The following is a 23,510-nucleotide window of genomic DNA, read 5'->3' on the forward strand; positions in this document are numbered from 1 at the left end:
TTCCTACTAAAGGTAAATATAACAATGAAAATATCAAATTATACAAAGAGCTCCTTATTTCAAAAATTTAAAACTTAAAATGACTGGAAGAATATGCTGGTGGCCTTACCTAGAGAAGCATTAGAGCAGGTACTTCTTTCCCCATGAATTAAAAACAAGAAATTGCATTTCAAAGGAGAATTTCACACAAGAGGAAACCTTGAGGAGGGAGCAGGGCCTAGTGGCTAGGGGAGTGGATTAGGAGTCAGGAGTCTTGGGTTCTATTCCTGGCTCCACCACTGACTTGTAGTGTGACCTTGGCTGAGTCACACAATCTCTCTTTGCCTCAATTCTCCATCTGTAAAATGGGGACAATAATATTTACCACCCGCCTACCTCAGAGGGATGTTGTCAGGATTTAAGATGTAATGTCTGCAAACATTTTTTCAGACCCCTAACAGAAGGTACTACAGTGACAACGTAAAAAAATATTGAAATATATCCACTGAAGAAACAGAATTTAAAAACAGAACTAAAATTATCTTCCCGATCCTTTCTCAAATGGCTCTAAATTTGAGGCCACAATGCTAACTTACAAGCATTAATCAATAACTAGCAAAATAAAATTATCAATGTATATATAGATAAATGTTTAATAAGAAAAAATTAAGACTCTTGATGTCAGCAAGCATTAGTAATACCACAGCCAAACCACCAGAACTAAAGCAGAGTACACAAATATGTCAAGGTTACACAAGGTAACCATGGCCCATACAGTGCTACTTCCTTAAATTAAAACTTCATTTATTTGTTCTCTGAATTATCTGTCATACAACTGGCTTTGTCACTCTATGAGACTTATTCTCTGCATTCACTAACGGATATACTGGCATGAAGGCAATACCACGTCACAGAACTCTCTGATAAATGATGTTCACATTTTTACTCTATTTCCGACTGTACGTACTTTTTCCCCTGCTTGCTTGCAATCCCAGCTGACTTGGAACTCACTTTGTAGACCAAGCTGGGGTCAAACTTAAAGATCTGCCTGCTTCTGCGTGCCAAGTGCTGGGATTAAAAGTGTTCACAACCACACCTGACTTACAAGTAATTATGAAAGGAATGATGAGCAAGAAGGCAACTATATTTAAATATCTATAAAATTATCAACATGATTTAATAGGGTTTGGGCAGCTCAGAATATTTTCACTCACTTTTTCCAAAAGTCATTATCAGTGACTACCCATGAATATCAATTATAGACCTTGACAATGCTATCAATATTCCTCAACAAACCAAGTTATTGAATATATATATATATATATATTTGTACAAAACACATAATAACAGTAAAACACCAAGTATAGGACATATTTATCTCTTTGTCTTTAATAAATAAAAAAAATTATTACAGGTTTAAGGCACATGAGTTTTTAGAACTCTTTTCTTTTTAAAAATAGAGTATTTAATTCAGGCAGTTTAATACTTTCCTGTTCCTAATTTTCTATACTAATTCTTTTCTAGGTAATCTGTATAAAGCTGCATGCAAAACATGTTTTTATTACACCAGTGCTTCTGGAAAAGGAACATGGATCAGGTTCACATATCCCAACTGATCTTATAATAAAAGACTGTTCATTTAATAAGTGGCAGATATATATAATAACATTATTTGCACTGAAAAAGAACAATTTTAAGAAATAACTAAAACTTTCAACATGCCCTCAATACTACGGGGTCCAGTCACTGTCACTTTTCTTACTAGCTCTAGGAAGGCGGGTGGGAGACAGAATCGTTAGCTCTGCTTTACTAAGAAAGAAACTGAGGAAGGGAGAAGTGGTTCGACCCAAGTTACCCAGAAAGGCCACAGGCTGAAACACGAACAGATCCAGGTGTTTTTAACCCCAGTTTCTCACTCTTCACATCAGATCACACAGTCATAAAAGTATGTCTAAATAAACCAACAACTTAGACTCACAATAGTCAAAAAGCTTACTCTACCACACAAAGAGTTAAAAACTACTAAGAAATTTAGATTTAACTTACCTAGACCAATGATGGCTTTTGTTTGTACTTCTTCATCTGAGTGTTTCGTAAAATACATCAACAGCTCAAGTACTTTATCCTTTATGTTAACCTAAGGGGGACGCATAGTAAAGGTATTAAAGGACGCTCAATGTCACAGCAAGTTTTCAAGTATGTGTAACAAAGAGGAGGGGGAGGGAGAAAGGGAAATAGACAAATAGACAGAGAGAAAGAGACAGACAGATAGAAAGAGATAGATAGATAGGTAGACAGACAGAAAGATAGAGATAGACAGACAGAAAAGTGGACGGACAGACAGACAGATAGAATGAATGAATGAATGTGCAGACCCCATAGTACTTGTGTGGAGGTGTGGAAGCCAAAAAAATTAATTCTAAGGACTTGGTTCTTTCCTGTCACCCTGTAGGATCTAGGGATGGACCTCAAGTAAATGCAAGTTTCTCAGCCTGCTAAGCCATCTCACCTGCCCTCAATTCCCAACTATAGAGGAGAAAAATGCCTAAAAGCAAACAATGAGAATTTTCATCTGAACTTTGCAGTGGATGCTGGTCAATTGCAAAGCACTGGCCTGGCAAATGCAAGGCACTAGGTTTGATTCACAACACTGGGAGGAAAAAAAATCAATTGCAATTTATTTTATTTAATTTATTTAGATATATTTACACTTTTATATGCATAGGTGTTCTGTCTGCATGTATGATTGCGCATCATGTGTGTGTCCCTGCCTGCAGAGGCCAGAAGTGGGTATCAGATCTCTAGGAACTGAAGTCACATAAGGTTGTGAGCTGCCATGTGGGTGTTGGGAACCAAAGCCAGGTCCTCTGGAAAAAGCAGACAATGCTCTTAGCTTCCGAGTCACCTTTCTAGTGTCTCCTTTTAGAATAGTGGTGACAGTCTGTGACAAGTATGTGCCACAACCTGTTCTAAACACTGTGTCTCTGTTAACGAATTGATATAATTGGCTGTGGAAACTTCAGATCTGTCACAGACCAGTAAGAAACTACTCATAGATCAGCAGGTAGTCCAGCGATCGTGCTGTACTAGCACTCTTTCCAAAAGCTCCTTCCATTACTCTAAAGACGCCTTCTTCTGCAGTCATCCAGGGCCACAGGACTGTGTCTCACAGCACACTAGCTAATACTGTGATCTTTACCTTACTGTTGCCTTTAAAATCTTCCAGATCAAAGTCAAAATGCCGACAGAGTGCTCCAACAGTGAAGAGGGACCTAAGAAGCGCTGGCTTATTTGTTAAAAGGGAAGTGTTATTTGGGTCTTCTTGGTGCTGACTTTTTAATTTTGAAATGGCACCTAGTAAAGATAAATCACAGTTACTTAGAGTCACCTCTTCATCTTTGAATTTCGCAAAAGCAATTACTAATAAAATATAGTTAACTTTTACTAATGATTTTAAGTATTAAATACACCAATAATGTGCGTGTATCCTTTAGAGCTAAAACAATGTAAGAATATTAAAATTTTACTTTATATGGTGGCCAGAAAGCTTATCACTTTAAAGAGAGAAACTTGAACTAATTAGAATCCAAAAGATCATAGAGAAATTCTAAGTGTGGACCCCCAAGAACACACTTATATTTTCACTGCTCTCCTTGATCAGATTTTTTTTTGATGTGGAAACATTTGCAGAACTTAGCAAGCAATTTGAAAGCCAAGCACTGAACTTACCATAGTATCTATTGAAACAGGCCCACACAAACTTAAAATTCTGTGTCACTTTATTTACAACAGCCCCAAGACAGCTCACACAATGCTGTACTACCTAAAAGATAGAGAGGATGTTACTCTTTAAGTAAAAACTAAAACACAGTTGAAATATATGATCTTTTTTTCTTTCTAACATATTTGTCTTAAAATATGATAAAAGATCTTGGGACTTATCTCTGACATATTATATAGCAATCTGCTGCAAACTATCACCTGTGTATTACACACTACAATAGACATGGTAAACTAAACTACTCACAGTCATGCCATATTTGATAATCAGCTTCATCAGGTCTTCTTCAATAGTAGCAAGGAAAGTCTCACTTGGGTGTTCCATCAATGGTACAACTAACTCAAGGATTTTTGCAACATTGCAGATAACCATGAAATCATTTTGCGTCTACGAGAATAAAATCAATGCTTTATTAATATCTAAAACTTAAAAAAAATATACAGCTTTATGTCTGGAGTATAAGCATAGTGTATTATGTGTGTAAAGTTACAGTTAAAATATTAAAAAGGAGCTCTCTACCAAGTATGGAATGAGCAGCAACTGAGAGATTATCAAGAGTCTGCATTCTAGCTCTAATGCTAATTTACCATGTGACTTTGGGGGTACTTAATAATGTTAAGGCTGTTATACTTAAAATAATTTTGGGGCTTCATTTATTTTTAGTTTATGATTATGACTATTTGCCTGAATGCATGCATGTGCACCATGTTGCTTATAGCCAGTGTTCTTAATTGCTGAACTATCTCTTCAGCCCCACATTTCCCTCGCTAAAACAAAATGTAAGTCAATTATAACAAAACATTTAAATATTAGGGGAATATTTTACAAAGGCTGGCAACTTTGAATATACCTTCTTGATGAAGGTTATTAACCTAATAGTTCTCAACTGTAGGGGATTGCTTCCATTCTCCACCCACAATTACTTTGCAGTGTCAGAAGGATTTCTAGTTGTCACAGTGGAGGTGACATCTATTGGACAAAGACCAAAAGATACTGTCGAACATTCCATAATACAATAAAAGCTCTTGCCAACAGTGGATTATCGAGCTCTGTCAATAGTGCTGGAGTTGAGAAATGCTGTGGTAAATATTTTATTTAATAACTATTTATTACCCCAGAACTAGTTTGAAGGCTCTTTATTTTTATACTTACAGATATCTTGATTAAAAAATAAGCACATAAAATTTTTGTTTTTTATTTATATGTATTAGAATTTTGCTTATATGTATGTACCATGTATATGATGTACCTGTGGAGGTCATAAGGGGGCACGTGATACCCTGGAACCGGAGTCACAGATGATTTGTAAGCCACCAGGTTGGTGCTGGGAACTGAACCTGGAAAATGCTCTTAACCACTGAGCATCTCTGCAGCCCCATAACACATTCTTTTTCCCACTTGCCCTCTGTTCAGCTAATTCTCTCTCTAAAAGCAACATTACTAGTATGGAGGGAGGGGCTGTAAAAGGAAAGAAGATTTTTTTATGTATGCCTTTAATCCAGCCAAGCAAAATTTCAAAGTAACATACGATGAACACTTTTTTTGGAGACAAGGTCTCTCCATAGAGTCCTGGAACTTCCTATGTAGGCTGGCCTTGAATTTAAACATCTGCCTGCCTCTGCCTCGAGAGTGCTGGGATTAAAGGCATATACCACTATGTCTGGTAAGTAGATAATATGTTTAAATTATTTAAAGAATTTTCAAGCTTTGAAAGAAGGCACACAATTCACAGAAAATAGGAAAACTACATAAACAGCCAATTTACAGAACTGGTCAACTGTCAATATATCAATAAGGCCAACTGGTCAATATGAAAAAAGGTTAATTTTCTTAGAAGTAGAACAATGAGAAATTATTCCTCTATGCCTGTTAGATTGGCAAAAGGTACAAAAATGATTCCAATAGCTATGCACTGCTTTTCAAAAGAGCTAAAGATTATATCTCTAAAAAGTAAATAAAAAATAAAACAAAATTCATGAAGAAGCAAACAGAAAAACCCAAATTTTTCTCCATGCTTTAGGGAACTCATTCCTGAGAATCTGACCCATAAAATGAATGGAACATTGTTTCAAAGTGTATGTCAGAAGAGCGTCAACTATAGAGGAAGAATAAGGCACTGAATTAAATGCTTGGCAGTGAGGAGCTATGTGACATGGAGTAAGATACTGATATTTTCTATGTTTTAGTTTCCTTATCTTTAAAATTAAATGAGAAAATGCATGTAAAGTTCTTCAAGTGTCTAATCACAGTGTTACGCTGACATGAGCTAACTATTAGCTACAGATTATATATGAAGCTAAGTTATTTCTGAATCTACTATAGGCAGATGGAATTAGTGTCTTGGAAATAATATATATGTATATATAAAACATATAACAGTATATATTTATATATAGTAGTATATGTATGTATGTACATACATACACAAATATTCTTTATTCTCTACTACTTTCCTTGATCCTTAAAAATTTCTCAGGAAGTCCTGAGGTTTTCATGGAACTTACAAATTAAGAGGAAATTGTTTAACACCTAATAACAAAAGAAAAAACAATCTAGTAGAGGAAACTATTAAAGTTAGCTCTTTAGAACACAGTATATAAAAAATTAAGAGTTGTAAGTTTCTAAAACATTTTAAAATTTAGCATATGTACAAATCATACTTTACTATTTTGCTATACATCTCATTTAAAAAATCTCATCTGATTTACACTATTCTTTTTATTTAAGCAATATTTTGTGAATTTTCATTTTATTTTAGGAGAACACAGCACATTAATATATCAATGTCTCTACTATAATATTAGACGTTCCATATTCAATATATTGTTTTATAATAAAAGTAATAAAATATATTATGACAAATGAATTGCAAATTAAGAATCCAAAATATAGCTGGGTGATGGTGACATCCACCCAGCACTCAGGAGGCAGAGACAGGCAAATCTCTGTGAGTTTGAGGCCAGCCTGGTCTACAGAGTGAGTTCCAGAACAGGCTCCAAAGCTACAGAAAAACCCTGTCTCAAAAAACCAAAAATTAAAAAATCCAAAATACAGTAAGTTTCTTCAAGTTACAATTTCTGCTTTATTCACTTTTGAAGTCCTAACAAGAGCTACAACATTTATTAAACAGTTACAAAGGGGTTAGCCTAAGACCTAATAGAGAGGTCTAGAGAGACGGCTCAGAGGTTAAGAGCACTGTCAGCTCTTCCACCTCAGAGGTTCTGAGTTCAAGTCCCAGCAACCACATGGTGGCTTGCAATCATCTGTAATGAGATCTGGTGCCCTCTTCTGGTGTGCAGGCATACACGCAGGCAGAATACAGTATAAATAATAAATAAATCTTTAAAAGAAAAAAGACCAGAAATAGAGCCTGCATTTGAATTGCTGATATGTTTGGATAACAAGCAGTAGAATGCAAATCTGAGTCAATGACACAGTTTATCTGTCAGTGAGAATGTGGCTAGCACATGTGCATTCTAACTACCTGCTATATGCAACAAAGAATAAGACAGCACAAGCTGGGTGTGGTGGCACATACAGCACGTGGGAGGCAGAGGTAGGCAGATTTCTACTGAGGGAGTTCCAGGACAACCTAGGCTGTTATACACAGAAATCCTGTCTTGAAAAAAACCAAGCCAGTAGTAGTTGCGCATGTATTAAATCCCAGCACTCAGGAGGCGGAGACAGGCAGATCTCTGTGAGTTTGAAGCCAGCCTGGTCTATAAGAAAAAAAGTAACCAACTAACCAACCAATTAACCAACCAAAAACACAGTACTTGTACTTACACTACATTTAGTGGTAAGGTACGGCTGCATAGTCATGGCATGCTTAACCATGAGTTGGGGTCTTATTTTGCTGAATAAGAACAAAGTGGTTATACAAGCTACCAATCTTCCAGAATTCACACCTTTATTGTCTGAGTCTAAAAAAGCAGAGAAATAAGACATCAAATTAAGGCAAAGTAGTGAAAACTAGAATATTATTGAATTTACTCAACATAACAGATTCAGTATGGGTCTTAATAAAATGCATTAGTATTTCTCATGATATTAGATTACCTGTATTTCATTTTTGATCACAAAATTACACAACGAAGAAAAAGGACAGAGGCCTTACTAAGAAAGGCAAGTTTCACTGTAGGGGGAGATGACTGAAGTTTAAAAGGAGAAGAAAGTTGGAAAATTCAGGGAGTCTTGGGAAAATGTTGGTTCCATCTATGAATAGAGTGAATGCAGAGAAGACTAACAGTTCAGCTATGCGAGACCGTATTTAGAGCCCTGTGAAGCTGCAGAGTAACAATCAGCACTCTGTGCTGCCAGTTACACAGAGGACTGTGCAAATGAGGCCAGTTAGAGATACTTTGGTTCTTAAAAAATACATGAGATTTATAATTAGAGATGATTAGCAATGTTGAATATTAATGGATACTAGTATCACCAATGAAGTCTTGGATGAGAAAAATATAAAAGGCAAAAAGGTACATATGAAAAATGAGAAAATGTAAAGAAAAACAAAAAACCAAAAAGAAAAAACAAAACAAAACAAACTTCCCCAAACCAGTAAGTCCTGTGTAAGAAAAGAAAGGCTATCTACAATCCCTTTAGGGGCCATAAGTGACACCTCCACGAGAGGAAGTTGGTCCTTCAGTTGAGTAACTGCTGCTCCTCATTATGTATATCAGGAAATGGGAAGTTATATTAGTATTTTGTGTTTTTAAGCAATAGGTACCAAACATAACTTATCTTTTTGGTGCAATTTTTGATATTTGTGATTGACATAATATAAAATATTAAGTATTTAATTTATATTAAATTTCACCAGATTAAAAATTAAGATTGAGAAATTTTGACAAATTAAACATCAATTATTAAGAGAATTTTATAAACAATGAGGAACAGTATTAGAAAGATAGTACAATATTCTAAGACTAATTAAATGGTTACTACATTTTCATTGACAGTTTTCTTTAATTTAAATAATACCAGATACTTTTGTGATGCCAGTAAAAAAACATATTAGGCTGTGAACTTTATTCTTATTCAATATGACATCTAAAAGTACATATTTAGAGATATGTAGAAGAGATAAGATTTATGAATTTATTATACTGTTTGATCTAGGCAATCTTACAATATAATCTAAAACGACTAACCAAACAGAAATTTACATTATGAAACTCAAATCACCCTTAAAAATGACACACTAGTTACTAAGCAGGCAAATCCAGAGGTAAAACTGAGAAAAGGGACCAAGTACTTAAAAATCTCATAAAATTAACTTAAGGATTAATATATAAAATATCTTACCAGCTAGAGACTCCTCATATTTAAGAATATGCTCAACTAGGTTATCAACAAGTTGAGTACAAGCTTTCTTCACAGGTTTATATGAGGAATCCTCTTCAGACTTCAACAACTATATGTATACATATAAAAATTCCAGTAAAATTATTTATGAGGCAATAATGATAATGTACATGCATTAAATATCAATAAGCATTTTTTAGTTAACATTAAAAGACAAAGGAAATATATGTGACATATTTAAAACCAGCATTCTGCAAATTTTAGTAGAAGTATTTGGACTGCTGTGTGCAGGACCTGACACTGAATAGATGCAGGGAAAGTGGCTTTTCTCTCTCACGCCAGCCAAGACCACAGAAACACTATCTGATGTTAGCAAATTATTTTAAATAATCAACAACTGTATCTGAATTTTACCTTAAGCTTTGCAACTACAAAACATAATGGCATATTCTTTGGAAGTTTTTTCTGCTTCAATATTAATATTAAAATATTAATGCTTATCATTAATAAGATGTGCTTAAAAATACTATGAAGAACAATAAAGAGGATGGAGATAAGCCCACCTGTAGTAACAAAGTAAAACCAACCCAAATTGAAATTATGGAAAAATCTAAATCTTAAAATCACGGAAAAAATGACTTAAGGCGTATCTGTTTTGCCAATAATAATTAGGTGAATATTTCTAGGGACATTAAAAGAAAGTTGCACTTCCCTTCTGTGGAGAGTTTCCCAGAGCTATCAGACATAATTTTCTGCAATAGCATAAATGGTGTCTGACAGAGTGGCAACAAATCATGAGTGGCTCACATGAGAGGAACGAAAGTGAAGTAAAACAAAAAATTCAATATTCAAACTGTAAAAATGCACGATTTAAAATTTTTACTACAAGATCATGGGTAGACAAGTGTTTACAAAGAGCATTATACTACTAGGTTGCCTGCTTTTCTGAATCTCTCTCTCTCTCTCTCTCTCTTTTTGAGACAGGGTTTCTCTGTGCAAGGCCTAAAACTCACAGAGATCCACCTGCTTCTGCTTCCCAAGTGCTGGGATTACAAGTGTGCACCACCACTCCCCTACTGTTTTTAAGAGTCTTAATGCAGAAAAGCTTAAGTTTCCTTTTTTACTTTTTTTTTAAAATTTAGTTTATGTATGAGTGTCTATGCATCAGTGCATGTGTGGTACCAATGGAGGTCAGAAGAGGGTATTGCATCTTTAAGAAGCCGAGTTACTGGTAGTTGTGAGCCGCCATGTGGGTGCTGGGAATTAAACCCAGGTCCGTCACTATGAACAGCAAGTGTTCCTAACTGCTGAGTCATCTTTTAGCCTTCTCCCCCCACCCCCCGCCCCTTTTTTGGTTTTCAAGACAGGGTTTCTCTGTAGCTTTTCGAGCCTATCCTGGAACTCACTCTGTAGACAGGCTGGCCTTGAATTCACAGAGACCAGCCTGTCTCTGCCTCCTGAGTGCTTGGATTAATGGTGTGAACCACTACTGCCTGGCTTTGCTTTGCATTTTTAAATAAGTGACTCTCTCTCTCTCTCTCTCTCTCTCTCTCTCTCTCTCAAATAAGTGACTCTCTCTCTCTCTCTCTCTCTCTCTCTCACACACACACACACACACACACACACACACACACACTGGACCAAGCCTGAGCATCCTGGACTTTTCTGGACATTCTGATCTTTCTCAATCTTTTTAGAAGCTATCCCTCTTCTCCTTGCTGTGCAATTACTTGTTAAGCCTCACTGCTGAACCTGCAGGCTTCCATACACCCTAACTTAAAACATGACTTTTTTCCTTCCTTTTGATTTTCCTCCCCAGGGACAGGGTCTGTCTATGTAGCCCTGCCTTGAACTCAGAGATCCTTCTGCATCTATCCTGTTGTTTTTCTCTCAAACGTTAATAAAATTCTCAAGTTAGAAAAAAACCATATGGGTAGTTAAAGATGAGTGACAGCAACCAGAACAATACAAAGTCCACAGCATCACTGTTTCAATTAAGAGATAAATAAAAGAGACAGCTCAATTTGCCCATTTTCAATTTATAAACTGCAAATTTTCCTTGATCCACTCTACAATTCAATTTCTTAAGTGTAGTTACCAATATCTTACCAATATCTTATTCTAGCTTGGTTTGCATAAAGCAATGCAGTCACCCAAAACTATCTCATGTTCCTTTTTCCTAAGACATCAAGAATAAGCAAAATAATTTATTATAAATCTTGGTTCATGATACTATCACTGCTGACTGGTATATGATTTAATATATTAATCATAAATAATATTCTGGTATGAACCCAATTCAGAAAAACTTCCAGTAATTTGTAACTACCAATGAAATAACTTGAGAAATTTGATTACCCTAATGCATAAAGAAATGCCTAAACTGGCAGTTTTTGTTGTTGTTGTATTTGTTATCTTTTTTTGACACATGATCTCTGCTCTGAAACTCACTCTGCACACCAGGCTGGCCTTGATCTGACAGAGATCTGCCTGCTTCGGTCTCCTAAGTGCTGGGATTAAAGGCTTGTGCCACTACACTTTGTCCTGGTAGTTTTTCTTTTCCTTTTTTTTTAAATTTACAAATTTAATTTGATTAGTGTTTTGGGTCTTTCATTTTTACTCAAAAATTATGACATAGCTTTAATTCAGGCTATTCTAGACAGTTGTTTTATATTTCACTGCTATTTAGCAGTCTTCTTTGTATACAAGCCATTTAGTTGTTCTTCTGTGTGTAGATTAAGTCAAATTTTAATGGTGTACACACTTAAAATAATCTTTTCCAAAATGATTGCATAGGATAAAATGCTTATGTGAAATGCTTGAAGCCTAAAATCTTCTAGACTTTAGGGCATTTACATACAACACAAGGGAGATGCTTGGGCAAAGGACAGAGGTATAAATATGAAACTCATTTAAGTTTCATACACTTCTTTTTTTTTAAAAAAGATTTTATTTATTTAGTATACAGTGCTCAGTTTGTGTGTATGCCTGCACACCAGAAGAGGGCACCAGATCTCATTATAGCGGGTTGTGAGCCACCATGTGGTTGCTGGGAATTGAACTCAGGACCTCTGGAAGATCAGTCAGTGCTCTTAACCTCTGAGTCATCTCTCCAGCTCTCATATACTTCTTACATAAATCGCACGAAGATAATTTTAGTATGTGTGAGTCTGGCTGTCAAATGAGCTCAGGTGTGAAATTTTCAATTTGCAGAAGCAAGCTCAAATATGGCAAATGTGGAGTACTTCAGATTTTAGATTTCTAGAGTAGAAAGTAACATATTCTCAATGAGCGGAAGTGTTTATAGACACACATTATTTTTTATTTAGATCTACTTATCTGATTATTTTATGTGTATGACAGTTTTGCCTGCATGTATGTTTATGTAGCACCTGCATGTCTCATGGTCAGAGCAGGGTGTCAAATTTGCTATGATTGGAATTACAGATGGTTGTGAGCTGTAATGTGGATATTGAGAATCAAAGTCAGATTTTCTGCAAATGCAACAAGTGTCCTTAACAGTCCCCACCCCCTAATTCTCTCTCTTTAGCTGGGTTGTGTTTGGGCCAGGCTTTTAATCCTAGTACTGAGGAGGCAGAAACAGGTGGAGCTCTTAAGTATGAAGCCAGCCCTTGTCTACAGAGTGAGCTCCAGGACAGTCAGGGCTGTTACACAGAGTAATCCAGTCTTGAAAAGTCAAACAAGTAAATAAATTCTTCTTTTTGTGCTTGATGTTTTATAGAACAATCTTTCTAAATAGCCTGTTGTACCTGAAGTCAAGATCCTCCTGTCTGAGCTTCAAGAGTACTGGATTATACAATGTTAGGCGGCATATGCCTTTAACCTAAGTGCAGTGGAGGCAGAAGTAGGTGGATCTCTGTGAGTTCAAAGCCAGTCTGGTCTATATACAGAAAGTTCCATGTCAGAAAGCCTACACAATGAGATTCTGTCTTAAAAATAAAACAACAACAAAACATGTATGTCTGGAAGTATGGAAATCGTAGGTGTGCTATGTACTCTTGACTTTAGAATTCTTAAGAACCCCAAGTTATCTCTCTGGCACATGCACTTTAACAAAGTTTTTGTGTCTGGGGCTGGAGTGATAGCTCAGAGGTTATAAACACTTACTGCTCTTCCAAATCACAAGAACCTGTAATACTAGCCTCAGGAACCAATGCTCTCATCCTGCCTTGTACACATGCATGTGCAACACACACACACACACACACACACACACACACACACACACACACACACGCTGTCATGAAAGAAAAAGGAATGGATGAAGGACAGATGAAAGAAGGTTTGATTGGTAGGCAGAGGTGTTAGGATCACCGAGCCTAGAGTTTTGAGAGCAAAACTGAGGAAAAAAGTGAGATACTGCCTCCAAAATTAACTCTGTGGGTAAGAGCACTTGGGGACTGTAATTCAAATCCTTAGCACTCTCATACAACTAGGGCAGCGCTGCTGTCTGAAACTCCAGCACTGGTAGACAGAAACAGGTGGATATTGGGAGCTTGCTGGTTAGCTAGCCTAGCCAAATCAGTCAACTTCAGATTGAGTGAGAGAGTCTCAAGAGAATAAAGCTGAGAACAACAGGACATCCAACACTCTCTTCTAGCTGCACACATGCTGCCTACCTTCTACAAAGAAGGAAACATGATAGTAACTTTACAGTTGGGAGATGAATAATCTTACTGAAAATTTCTGAAAGTTCAAATTGTGGTTTAATTTTATACTACTAAAAGAAGTTCTGTATGTTTTATAATATGCCAAATAATTATGTATTTAACATTATTTTTACTTAAAGATCTCATGAGTAGTCCCTAGATCAGTGGTTTTCAACTTGTGGGTCACAACTTATTTGGGATCAAATGATCTTTTTCACAAGTGCTTCATAATATATCACACATAATAGATATTTACACATTACAGCACGTAACAGCAGCAAAAATAGTTATAAAGCAGTAATAAAATAATTTTAGAGGGGATCACCACAATATGAGGAACTGTATTAAAGGGTTGCAGCATTAGGAAGGTTGAGACCCACTGCTCTACATTAAAGGGATAAGAAACAAGCTATCTGAAAGTGGAGCTAGTAATTAGTAATTCAAAAAACATTTTTAGCAGTCAACTAGATAACTGATTCAATAAAAAATTATTGAACTCAATAAAGAAATTAAAACACATAGCTTAACATACTGAAGTATGTTTCTTCTACTAAAACACAAATAATTAAGAAAGATTTGAAAAGTTTTTTTATTTATTTTTTAAGATCTATTTATTTTATGTATATGGTGCTGTAACTGCATGTACACCTGGACGCCAGAAGGGGGCATCAGATCCCATTACAAATGGCTGTGACACACCATGTGGTTGCTGGGAATTGACCTCTGTAAGAGCAGACAGAGCTCTTATCAAGCCATCTTTCGAGGCCTAAAAAGTTTATTTTTAAAATGATAAAAGTCTTTATTAAATTTCATGTCATCAAAATTACACTCACATTTTGAAGGAGTTGCTCAAACCAGTCATATCCAGTATCTCTACATGCTGCAACCTACGGTGAAAGGAAATGAAATCATTAAAATAAGGCATTTATAACAACATTATACGGGCTGAGAAAGTTATAAGAATGAAAAAAAAGAGGACACAGATTTGAAAGACAGCAAGAAGGGGTATAGAAGAGGGTTTGGAGCAAGGAAATGGAAGGGGAAAATGTTGAAATTGTAGCTCATGAAACAAAAAAGGCATTCATTTTAAACAGATATTTTAGTTATAACATGAAGGGTATGTCTACTTTTTAAATTTGAAAGGTTATATTTAAAGTAAAATTTTTATTCAGTAACAAACATCAAAAACGTTAGTTTAATATTAAAAAGAGTAATATGGTATCAAATCATAAAAATATAGTTTATGCCATGCTTTATCAGAAAAGTCTGTGAGATTTCAAAAAAAAAATTGCTCCTTAGTCCTCTGGACAATAGAAAATGGAGATGCTCGTGAAACTGAGTATATAAAATTACTCAACACACATCAGCAAACTACAATCATTTATGTAATAAAACCTAAACTTTAAAAGCTATCTGCAAGCTGCTAGCCCAAGCAGTACACAGCTGTCCTGTGCTTTCTCTCTTCCTTTTTCAATTATGGAATAAACAGAAAACTTCAACATCAATGCTTATACAAATGAGTATCAAGAAACTGAGCCACATGCAAACATCAATCCCTTCTACTTAAACCCCAGGAGAAGCTCTAAGAACACAACGGAAGCAGCACTGACTCAGACACAGCTAGGTATTTCATCTCTGCCTCCTCCCTCATGAGATGCAGTCACTTCAACTAGCTTTGTAATCCTAGTAACCACACACGTGCCCATCGTTCTTACCACATCAGTGATGTTTAAGATCTTCCTTGTCATTGCTTCTTTGTCATTATGTGGAGTTGGAGTAAACCAGAGTTTTTGGAATGTTTCATTTACTAATTTCTAGAAGAAAAAGAAACCTAGTCAATTACTAACAACAAAAATGGCAATCTTTTAATTGTAAATTCCCATTACAGGTAGCTAGAAAATAAATTTGCAGGGATTTATATAAATTTCTTCATGATTAAAATGACCAATTGATTTCCCAAATTATACACTTTTTCAAACATGTGATGGTAGGCAATACTCTGTTTAACCTATAGCTTCTGCATAAAATACTATCAAAAAACTTTAAACATGTATTTATAAATGTGTGCCTACAGAGCTGTATATCACCTGTGTGCAAGTGTCTGCAGAAGCCAGAGCCAGCTGGATCCTTTGGAACTGGAATACAGGTGGCTGTCAGCTACCTGGTATGGATGCTGGGAATTGAACCTGGGGTCTCTGTAAGAGCAGCAAGTATACTGCCAAGCCCACAGTTGAGAGACTTTCTATTTTAAAAGACTTTGGTTTTTTTAAGAGACTGAATTTTTAAAATGTTTGAATCTGTAAGACTGTGGAGCTATTTTTGTTTTTGTTTTGTTTTCCGAGACAAGGTTTCTCAGTGTAGCCTTGGCTGTCGTGGAACTTGCTCTGTAGACTAGGCTGGCCTCGATCTTACAGAGATCTCTCTGCCTCTGCCTCCCAAGTATTGGGATTAAAGGCGAGCGCCACCACCAACTGGCTAGGCCTTTTTAAATTCGTAAAATGTTTCGTATTATGATTTTTTTCAAGTGTACACCAATATGTGATAGTGAGGACAAACAAGAAAGGAGAAGTATGCTTTACGGTGCTCTGTTTGCCTGTCAGGTTGACAAGGGATCAATTACACAGGACATTTGATGACAACTAGATACCAGCTAAAGACAGCTGAGAGGAAGAAAGCTCAATCATACTATTTAAAAACCGAGATAATTTCAATCTCGCAATCTCTCTGGATAGAATAGTCTCTATAGTTGAATACGCAAAACTGTAATGATTGGATAGGTTGGAAAAGATCATACTTTATTAATATAAACTCTAGAAACAAAATAAAAAATAGATAAATAAGTATCTAAATTATTTTAAACATTAATGGAAAAGATATTTCACAAGATCAAATTTCCATCTTACCTTAATGCCCTCTTCATCATTGACTCTACGAATCATTTTTACACACATTTCTGTAATTTTTGGAAATGTTGGTTGTTCAATACAGATGTCTCTTAAAATCTTTATTACCCTTTTCCTGACACTGATACCAGTATCCTAAGAACAAAAATGTATTTTCATATGTTAAGAAAATTTAGAGGTTTTAGGTGTGTGAAATTTGACAAAACAAAGTCAAAGACATTTTGTAAGCATTATAACTCCTATTTGTTAAATGAACATTATGGTGCATATATTCACCTTTCACATATTATAAACATAAAATTTAGCTTACTGTATTTACTTTTAAAATATGATGTAACATGGATGTATGTACACTCAGTAATGAACTGAAGACCAGAGAACAAATTCACCAAATCTGAATAAGAAGATAGGCTTTTAGAATAGTGTCTGGTACTTCAACAGCATATAAAATGCTAATTATGATACAGACAACAAAGTGTTTACTAAGCTAAATCAAGTAAACCTTTTGGTACTAACTACTCTTGTATTACACTAATGGTAATAAAAGTCCTTGAAGCAATACATAATTTTGTGTGCAAATGCATCAACGTGTAGTTCTATAAAAATCAATATGTTTGTAGTGGGTGGTATGTCTGCCATGGAAATAATTTTTAGACAGACAGACAGACACACAATCACTCTGCAATGATAATTACTTTAGAGTACTCTCCAAAACCAGGTAACTATCATACATAATTACTATCACTATCAATTACGCATTAAAAACTGGTATAACAGTAATTGAAAAATGGATCTTATTTTCACCAATAATTGGCTTGATAATATTGAGTAGCTTGACTCTTGAAAGCATAACCTTCTTTAGAATGGCGCTATATGGTTCAGATTAGGCAATATAAAATTTTAATTGCCATTTATATATATAGATATTAGATTAATTTAGTAATATTTATGGCAAATTATATTCATAAATTCTATAAAATAGAAGAAAATACCAATATTCTTTCAATCAGCATATCATAATACTGCTCAGCAAGCTGAGGTCGACAAAGGACAAATCGACCTAGTAATTCCACAGCTGCCTCTCGAACACTAGTGGAGTTATCCATTAATCGTCCATGAACTCCTCGCTGCATGTCAAGCTAAAGAAGAGTGAGAGAAATGTCATTTGTAGCAGAGAGATAATCTTCAATATTCAAATTTGAATAAAAAAGCAGAAAATATTATTTTTGCTCTTACCCTTGCTAGAATACTGGGGTCTACAGCAACAACCTCAGATAAACACTTCATGGCTTTTGTTCGAACGGCAATTGCATTTTCACCAAGAACTCGTAGTATCTGCCAGGCAAAATTAAAATTCTCATAAATTTTAAAATACATAAAATTTAATGAAATATAGCATGGATAGATATTATAAGAACACAATCTATAACTTGCTACCTTTTGTTTTTTATGTGTAAGTCAAGTTATACATCATCTTACTCATACAAAAATCTTTTCTTTTTTCCTACAAAGACAGGATTTCTCTGTAGCTTTGGAGCCTGTCCTGGAACTCTCTCTGTAGCCCAGGTTGGCCTTGAACTCACAAAGATCTGCCTGTATCTGTTTCCTAACTGCTGGGATTAAAGGTCTGTGACACCACTGCCTGGCTCTGATCCAAAATCTTAACAGAGACCAGTATACATGGAAAAGCACTCTATATTTTGGAGTCTTTCCTTTACCTCAGTATTCTCAGTTAAACATAGTGCTGAATATATATATTTACGAACGTCAAGCTCCACTAAATCTATGTGTAACTAAGACAGTATTATCAAAGATTTTATAAATGAACAATTTTCATGTCAAACAAACATGTCCACTTGTTTGTACAAGAAGATTCAGTTTGTGGACGGTAAGCACAGCTAAAGACATGCAAACAACATGAAACAGAGACAAATGCTGCTTTCACAATGAACACAAACTGTCCACGATCTCCAAAAGTAACCAGAATAAAAAAAAATCAATCAGAACAATCAATCAATTTACCTGTGTCAAATAAATATCAAAGCTCTGGGCAAACGGCCTCATAGAGGCCAAGTATCGGACAATCAAGCACGCATCATCATAGTCCACAGTATCTGAGTTCATCCTACAACAAAAAGCATTTCAATTTTAAATGTTCTTTGTAAATGGATATTTACAACACATATATATGTACACACACACACACACACACACACATATATATTTCCCTTCTCTCTCTCTGCATCTTACTTTAATGTGCTGAACTGAGATGGTGTGGTTTTGATAATGCTTCTAAGAAACTTTTTCCGGTTTTCAGCTCGATGCATTATCTGACCAGTTGTCTCAATCTCTTTTGCATGATGTGCCCCATCAGAGGATTCGTCATCTTTTTGTGATTTCATTGCCTTTTCTGTTTCCAGAGTTGTGTCACGAAACCACTGGGCTATATAGAATTTACGAGAAAACTGGAAGGACATTAGATAGGTGTGAGCTCATGTTATTAGTAACATTTCTAATCAGGAATATAAGTTCTAAGTTTTTTTTTTTTTAAAAAAAACAAACTCTCTTGGATAGAAACAGATGTAAACACAGAAATAACCTGGATTACAGGATTTTCTTTTGTACATTTAACTAAAAAATTTAACTGTTAATGTAAGACACTGACAATAAAAATGACTACATTAAATAGAGTACTACTATCAAATACTTAAAGCAGGATATTTTCATATAGTTCAGTAAGACCACTAGAAATGTTTAGAATAGATGGAGTGAAGGTAAAAGACTTCCATCTGTTTCCAACTCTTGTCTTATCTGTGCAAAAAATATGCAAGTTTTAAATACATTAAAACACTCAGCACTGAAGCACTCTGTGCATCTGTCCCATAACGATAGCCTGGAAATCTACTAGGTAGTTAAAATAATACAGAGGTTATTATAACTTTTTCATTTCACTACTTAGAAAAATTGAAAATACTCCATTATGTGCATAGTGTTATTTACAAACTTATGCCAAGACTATAAAGCATACAAATTGTATACACAGTTTGTTATATTCCGGATGTGCTACTTGATATACATTTTCCAAGAACTGTATGTATGCATATATATGAATTTGACAGCTTCTTTGTATGTTAACAGATCATCTTCACAATCGGGAGGCCTATATTCATTTTTAGGATTAACCTACTTAAAGATAATCTATAAAAATATTTCCAAATATTTTTCTTATTTTCTTTCCCTCTAACGCCCCACCTTACTTTTTGAAGACAACTTAAATTTAAAAATCAAAATGAATCTCACCACCAGTGAAGGGTCAGTCTCAGTGTTCTCATCCAAATAATCAAGCAATGCCTTTTGCAATTGTTGGATTTCATCTTCTCCTCCGGAAACCTAAACCAAAAACAATAATCACAGGATTATCGGTGACTTATTTGCCTGTTACTGATCCTCCCACCCACTTCTAAAACAGTGTTGTACCAGACTCCCAAATGATGGTACAGGTATGTGACTACTAAAGTACTGGTGTGTGTTAATAAACTGTGTAGATGTGAATGCAAGCCTAACGGGGGAACAAGCCAGTAAGAAGGAAAGCAAGTATACTCATTATATAGAAACAAAAAGTATGGTTTCTCAAAAACACACTGATAGCTAAGTTTGCTATCTTAAAGAGTTCAGAAGGGTTGATATAAATATCAGAAGTAAATATCAACACAAAAACACCCTAATCAGCTCTGTACTGAATTTACATTTACAACTGCTAATTTTTTTTCTTTTTTTCTGGAGACAGGAATCACATATCACAGCACTGTCTTGAACTCATTGTGTATTTTGTATTTATGAATATACACCAAAGTTTTGATCTAGTAAATAGGAATGTTAACAGCGGTGATAATAAGCGTCATACATTTCAGATAGTTTTATAATCACTGTGGAGATAATACTTTAGGTGTAGAAAGGGAGGGAATTTGTAGGTTCTGGGAATTTAACTGAGTTTGCTTAGCATGGATTCTGAGGACCTAAGTTCAGATCGCCATGCTTTTATGACACTTTGTCGCTGAGTTATCTCCCCAGTACTATTTCCATCACTCTTTAAGACTTTATTTCATGTTGTAATAGGTGCTTTACAGACATCTTTTACTTTTAGTGTCTCATATGTGGGGTCATTTATTTCTTCAAAGAATCCTAGTCCTTTAACTAATAACGATAAGTTAGAGAATGATTGAAAACAAAACAAAAACAAAAAAACTTGAACTAACTTTCTGGCATCCACATGCATGTACAGACATGCACCTATACATCCATGTTCACACACACTAGCAAGTACACATACCATAAACACAACACAACACATACCTACTCCCCTGCCCCACACCCAAAAAAGAATATAGGGAACATGTCAAAAAAGAGGCACAAAGGCAAGCTTCAAAAGGCATCTCACTAGTCAAATGTAAGGACAATTTGACCATTAAAATAATGAAGATGGATTAGAGAAATGGCTTAGTGATTTAAAGTGCTTACCACTCTATTGGTTAAAAGTGCTTACTGCTCTATCAGAGGACCGGAGTTCGGATCCCAGCACCCACATTCAGTAGCTCACAAATGTCTGAAACTCCAGCTCCAAGGGATCCAATGGACCGACCCTTCACACACTCACACAAATAAATGAAATAAAACAAATCTTCAAATAAAAAAGATGGCAATAGATTATACTCCAAGTATTATATTCATTAGTAATATAGTAATATTAAGTTTTGCTTTTGATAGTGTATTACAAATATTTATGTGCCAATTCTTATTTGTACAAATATACACCACACAACAGCACTCAAAATTTAGCACTAATTACAATCTGATGGGCTTGTTAAATCACTGACTCCTCCACTCCTAGGGTTCTGGATTCAGTGAATCCAAAGAAGGACCTAAAATTTTATCTTAAGGATTAGTTCCTGAGGACATTATGAATATAAGACTAGCTGAGACTACAGTGAGAGCTTATCACACTCAGGACCAAATAACAAAACAAATCTTCCTTGAATCTACAAAATCTACTCTTAGAAGGCAAGAACATGTAGGGCTGGATGACACAGTTCAGGTGGTGGAATGTTTGCCTAGAATCACAAAGCCTTGGGTTCAATTCCTAGCACTTCTTAAAAAGAGTCCAGTGTGACCCACGGGAGGGTCAGGAATTCAGCAAGTCTGAAACAAAGCTGGATAACATCAGACCCTGCTTTGTCCCCCACACCAAAAGCAACCAAATGTACAACTATTTGTATATTAAGTTCTTTAGTTTAATACCTGCTTCAAAATTCTCTCTATAGACCCTTGATCCATCTTGCTGGTAACAGCATCTTTTCTCAGTCGTGCAGCAACAGTTCCAAGGTAATCAAGAGATGCCACTCTTAAAGCCATTTCTGTTGACTTATTACTAAACTGATGAACCTAAAGTTCAAAGATGGGATATTACTAAATAAGAATTTAATAATAAGATGCTGTTGTCTAAAAATAATTATCGTTTCAGAATAGTAGTATTACTTTGTCAAGTTCATAAAAAGTTACATTTTAAAGTTTTGTAGCAACTTATATTGCACAACTTCAAATATACTTTAAAATGAAATCACTGTATTGATTTTCACTTTTATTCTGTACTATGAGACTTAAAAGGTGCCATATAATTTTAGAAATAATATTAAAAAATGACAAAATGTTTGCATTAGTCAGTTTCATGCTTTCAAATGGTTAACTCACTGCTGATATTTTAAACCAATGACGTAACAAGTTCAAGACCCACCCAAACCACCTCAAAAAGCATTGCCATTATATGTAATAAAATGCTAAATAAATAAATAAATAAATACATAAAGTGCTAAAATTTACAATTTTGTTTTCTACAGGTATCGACGATATAATGTACAATTATACACATGCAAAAATAGATGCAATGTTCATGTTTCCTTACACATTTTTTAAAGAATTCATCATCTGTGAATCAGAGTACATCCTCATTATGTTGTCTTCTAGTAATTAATAATCTTTAAATGCTATACTCTTACCAACAGTCTCCCTAACAAACTAAGGAGTAGTTCAGCAGCTGGCCACTCGGGCTTATTGACTGTTGAAAGAAGGTCTTGAACAAAATTTTCAAAAAGTGGTCTGTAATCTTCTTCACCTTGCTTACTACCACATCTAGTCAAAAAGAAAGAAAAACCCAAAAAACAAAAAAGATGTTAATTTACATAATGCTTGCAATTTTGTTAAGTACAGATTCCTCCATGGTATATGAGAGCACATTAAATAGAATGATGTATAAATAAATATTTCTTAAATTGTCTTTTCCATCAATTATAAAGTATATTAACTGATATTATTCTCTGAAAATTGCAACAACTCTGAAGAAATGAATTTTTCTATAGTTAACATTAATTCTCACGAAGCTTGAGTAACATCTTTCCATAACTTTGCTTTACAAGCAGAATGCCTCAAAATTTTGTAAAGAAAAATTCTAGAAATCCAACAATCCAGTACTAAAACTTGGGAGTCTACCGGAAGCAAATTCACACATTTTTAGATTTTTAATTCTCTTCCTCATTTTAAAGATCAGGTGTATTTGAGGTTCCAGTTATGGCAGGAAACTTGATCAGTCTTCTTTCTATATTGACCAGTCCACACTATGGAAAATAAAAAGCACACCGTTGATCTTACTCACTTTTTAAGGAAGATGGAAAGAAAGTTTTGGGCTGTTCTCATAGCTGTTTCATATGAATTAGTAATGACAACATCCTGGTCAACCTAGAGTGAGGAAAACAACTTTATAAAGATACAAGAAACAATGAATAAATGAGGCCAGCTGCTACTGCTATTATTGAAGAGAGT

At 35.0% G+C, this 23,510-nt stretch overlaps 1 protein-coding gene across 2 annotated transcripts in view; it reads right to left on the reverse strand.

The window, feature by feature from the left end:
• Nucleotides 1–23,510, reverse strand: part of Nipbl (NIPBL cohesin loading factor) — a 153,700-nt gene that overhangs the window by 13,477 nt on the left and 116,713 nt on the right. For both annotated transcript variants that reach the window (XM_048428991.3, XM_048428995.3), the window contains exons 22-38: nucleotides 23,344–23,426; nucleotides 22,691–22,823; nucleotides 21,936–22,079; nucleotides 19,941–20,030; nucleotides 18,891–19,105; nucleotides 18,663–18,765; nucleotides 17,877–17,975; nucleotides 17,633–17,779; nucleotides 16,641–16,775; nucleotides 15,453–15,551; nucleotides 14,571–14,624; nucleotides 9,068–9,176; nucleotides 7,547–7,683; nucleotides 4,007–4,147; nucleotides 3,709–3,802; nucleotides 3,179–3,333; nucleotides 2,026–2,116 (exon numbers count right to left, since the gene is read on the reverse strand). In XM_048428991.3, the coding sequence (XP_048284948.1) occupies nucleotides 2,026–2,116; nucleotides 3,179–3,333; nucleotides 3,709–3,802; nucleotides 4,007–4,147; nucleotides 7,547–7,683; nucleotides 9,068–9,176; nucleotides 14,571–14,624; nucleotides 15,453–15,551; nucleotides 16,641–16,775; nucleotides 17,633–17,779; nucleotides 17,877–17,975; nucleotides 18,663–18,765; nucleotides 18,891–19,105; nucleotides 19,941–20,030; nucleotides 21,936–22,079; nucleotides 22,691–22,823; nucleotides 23,344–23,426 (2,029 nt within the window). The remainder of the gene's footprint in view (nucleotides 1–2,025; nucleotides 2,117–3,178; nucleotides 3,334–3,708; nucleotides 3,803–4,006; nucleotides 4,148–7,546; nucleotides 7,684–9,067; nucleotides 9,177–14,570; nucleotides 14,625–15,452; nucleotides 15,552–16,640; nucleotides 16,776–17,632; nucleotides 17,780–17,876; nucleotides 17,976–18,662; nucleotides 18,766–18,890; nucleotides 19,106–19,940; nucleotides 20,031–21,935; nucleotides 22,080–22,690; nucleotides 22,824–23,343; nucleotides 23,427–23,510) is intronic.

Source organism: Myodes glareolus, chromosome 15 (genome assembly GCF_982192425.1).
Source record: "Myodes glareolus chromosome 15, mMyoGla1.1, whole genome shotgun sequence".
NCBI classification, from domain to species: Eukaryota; Metazoa; Chordata; class Mammalia; order Rodentia; family Cricetidae; genus Myodes; species Myodes glareolus.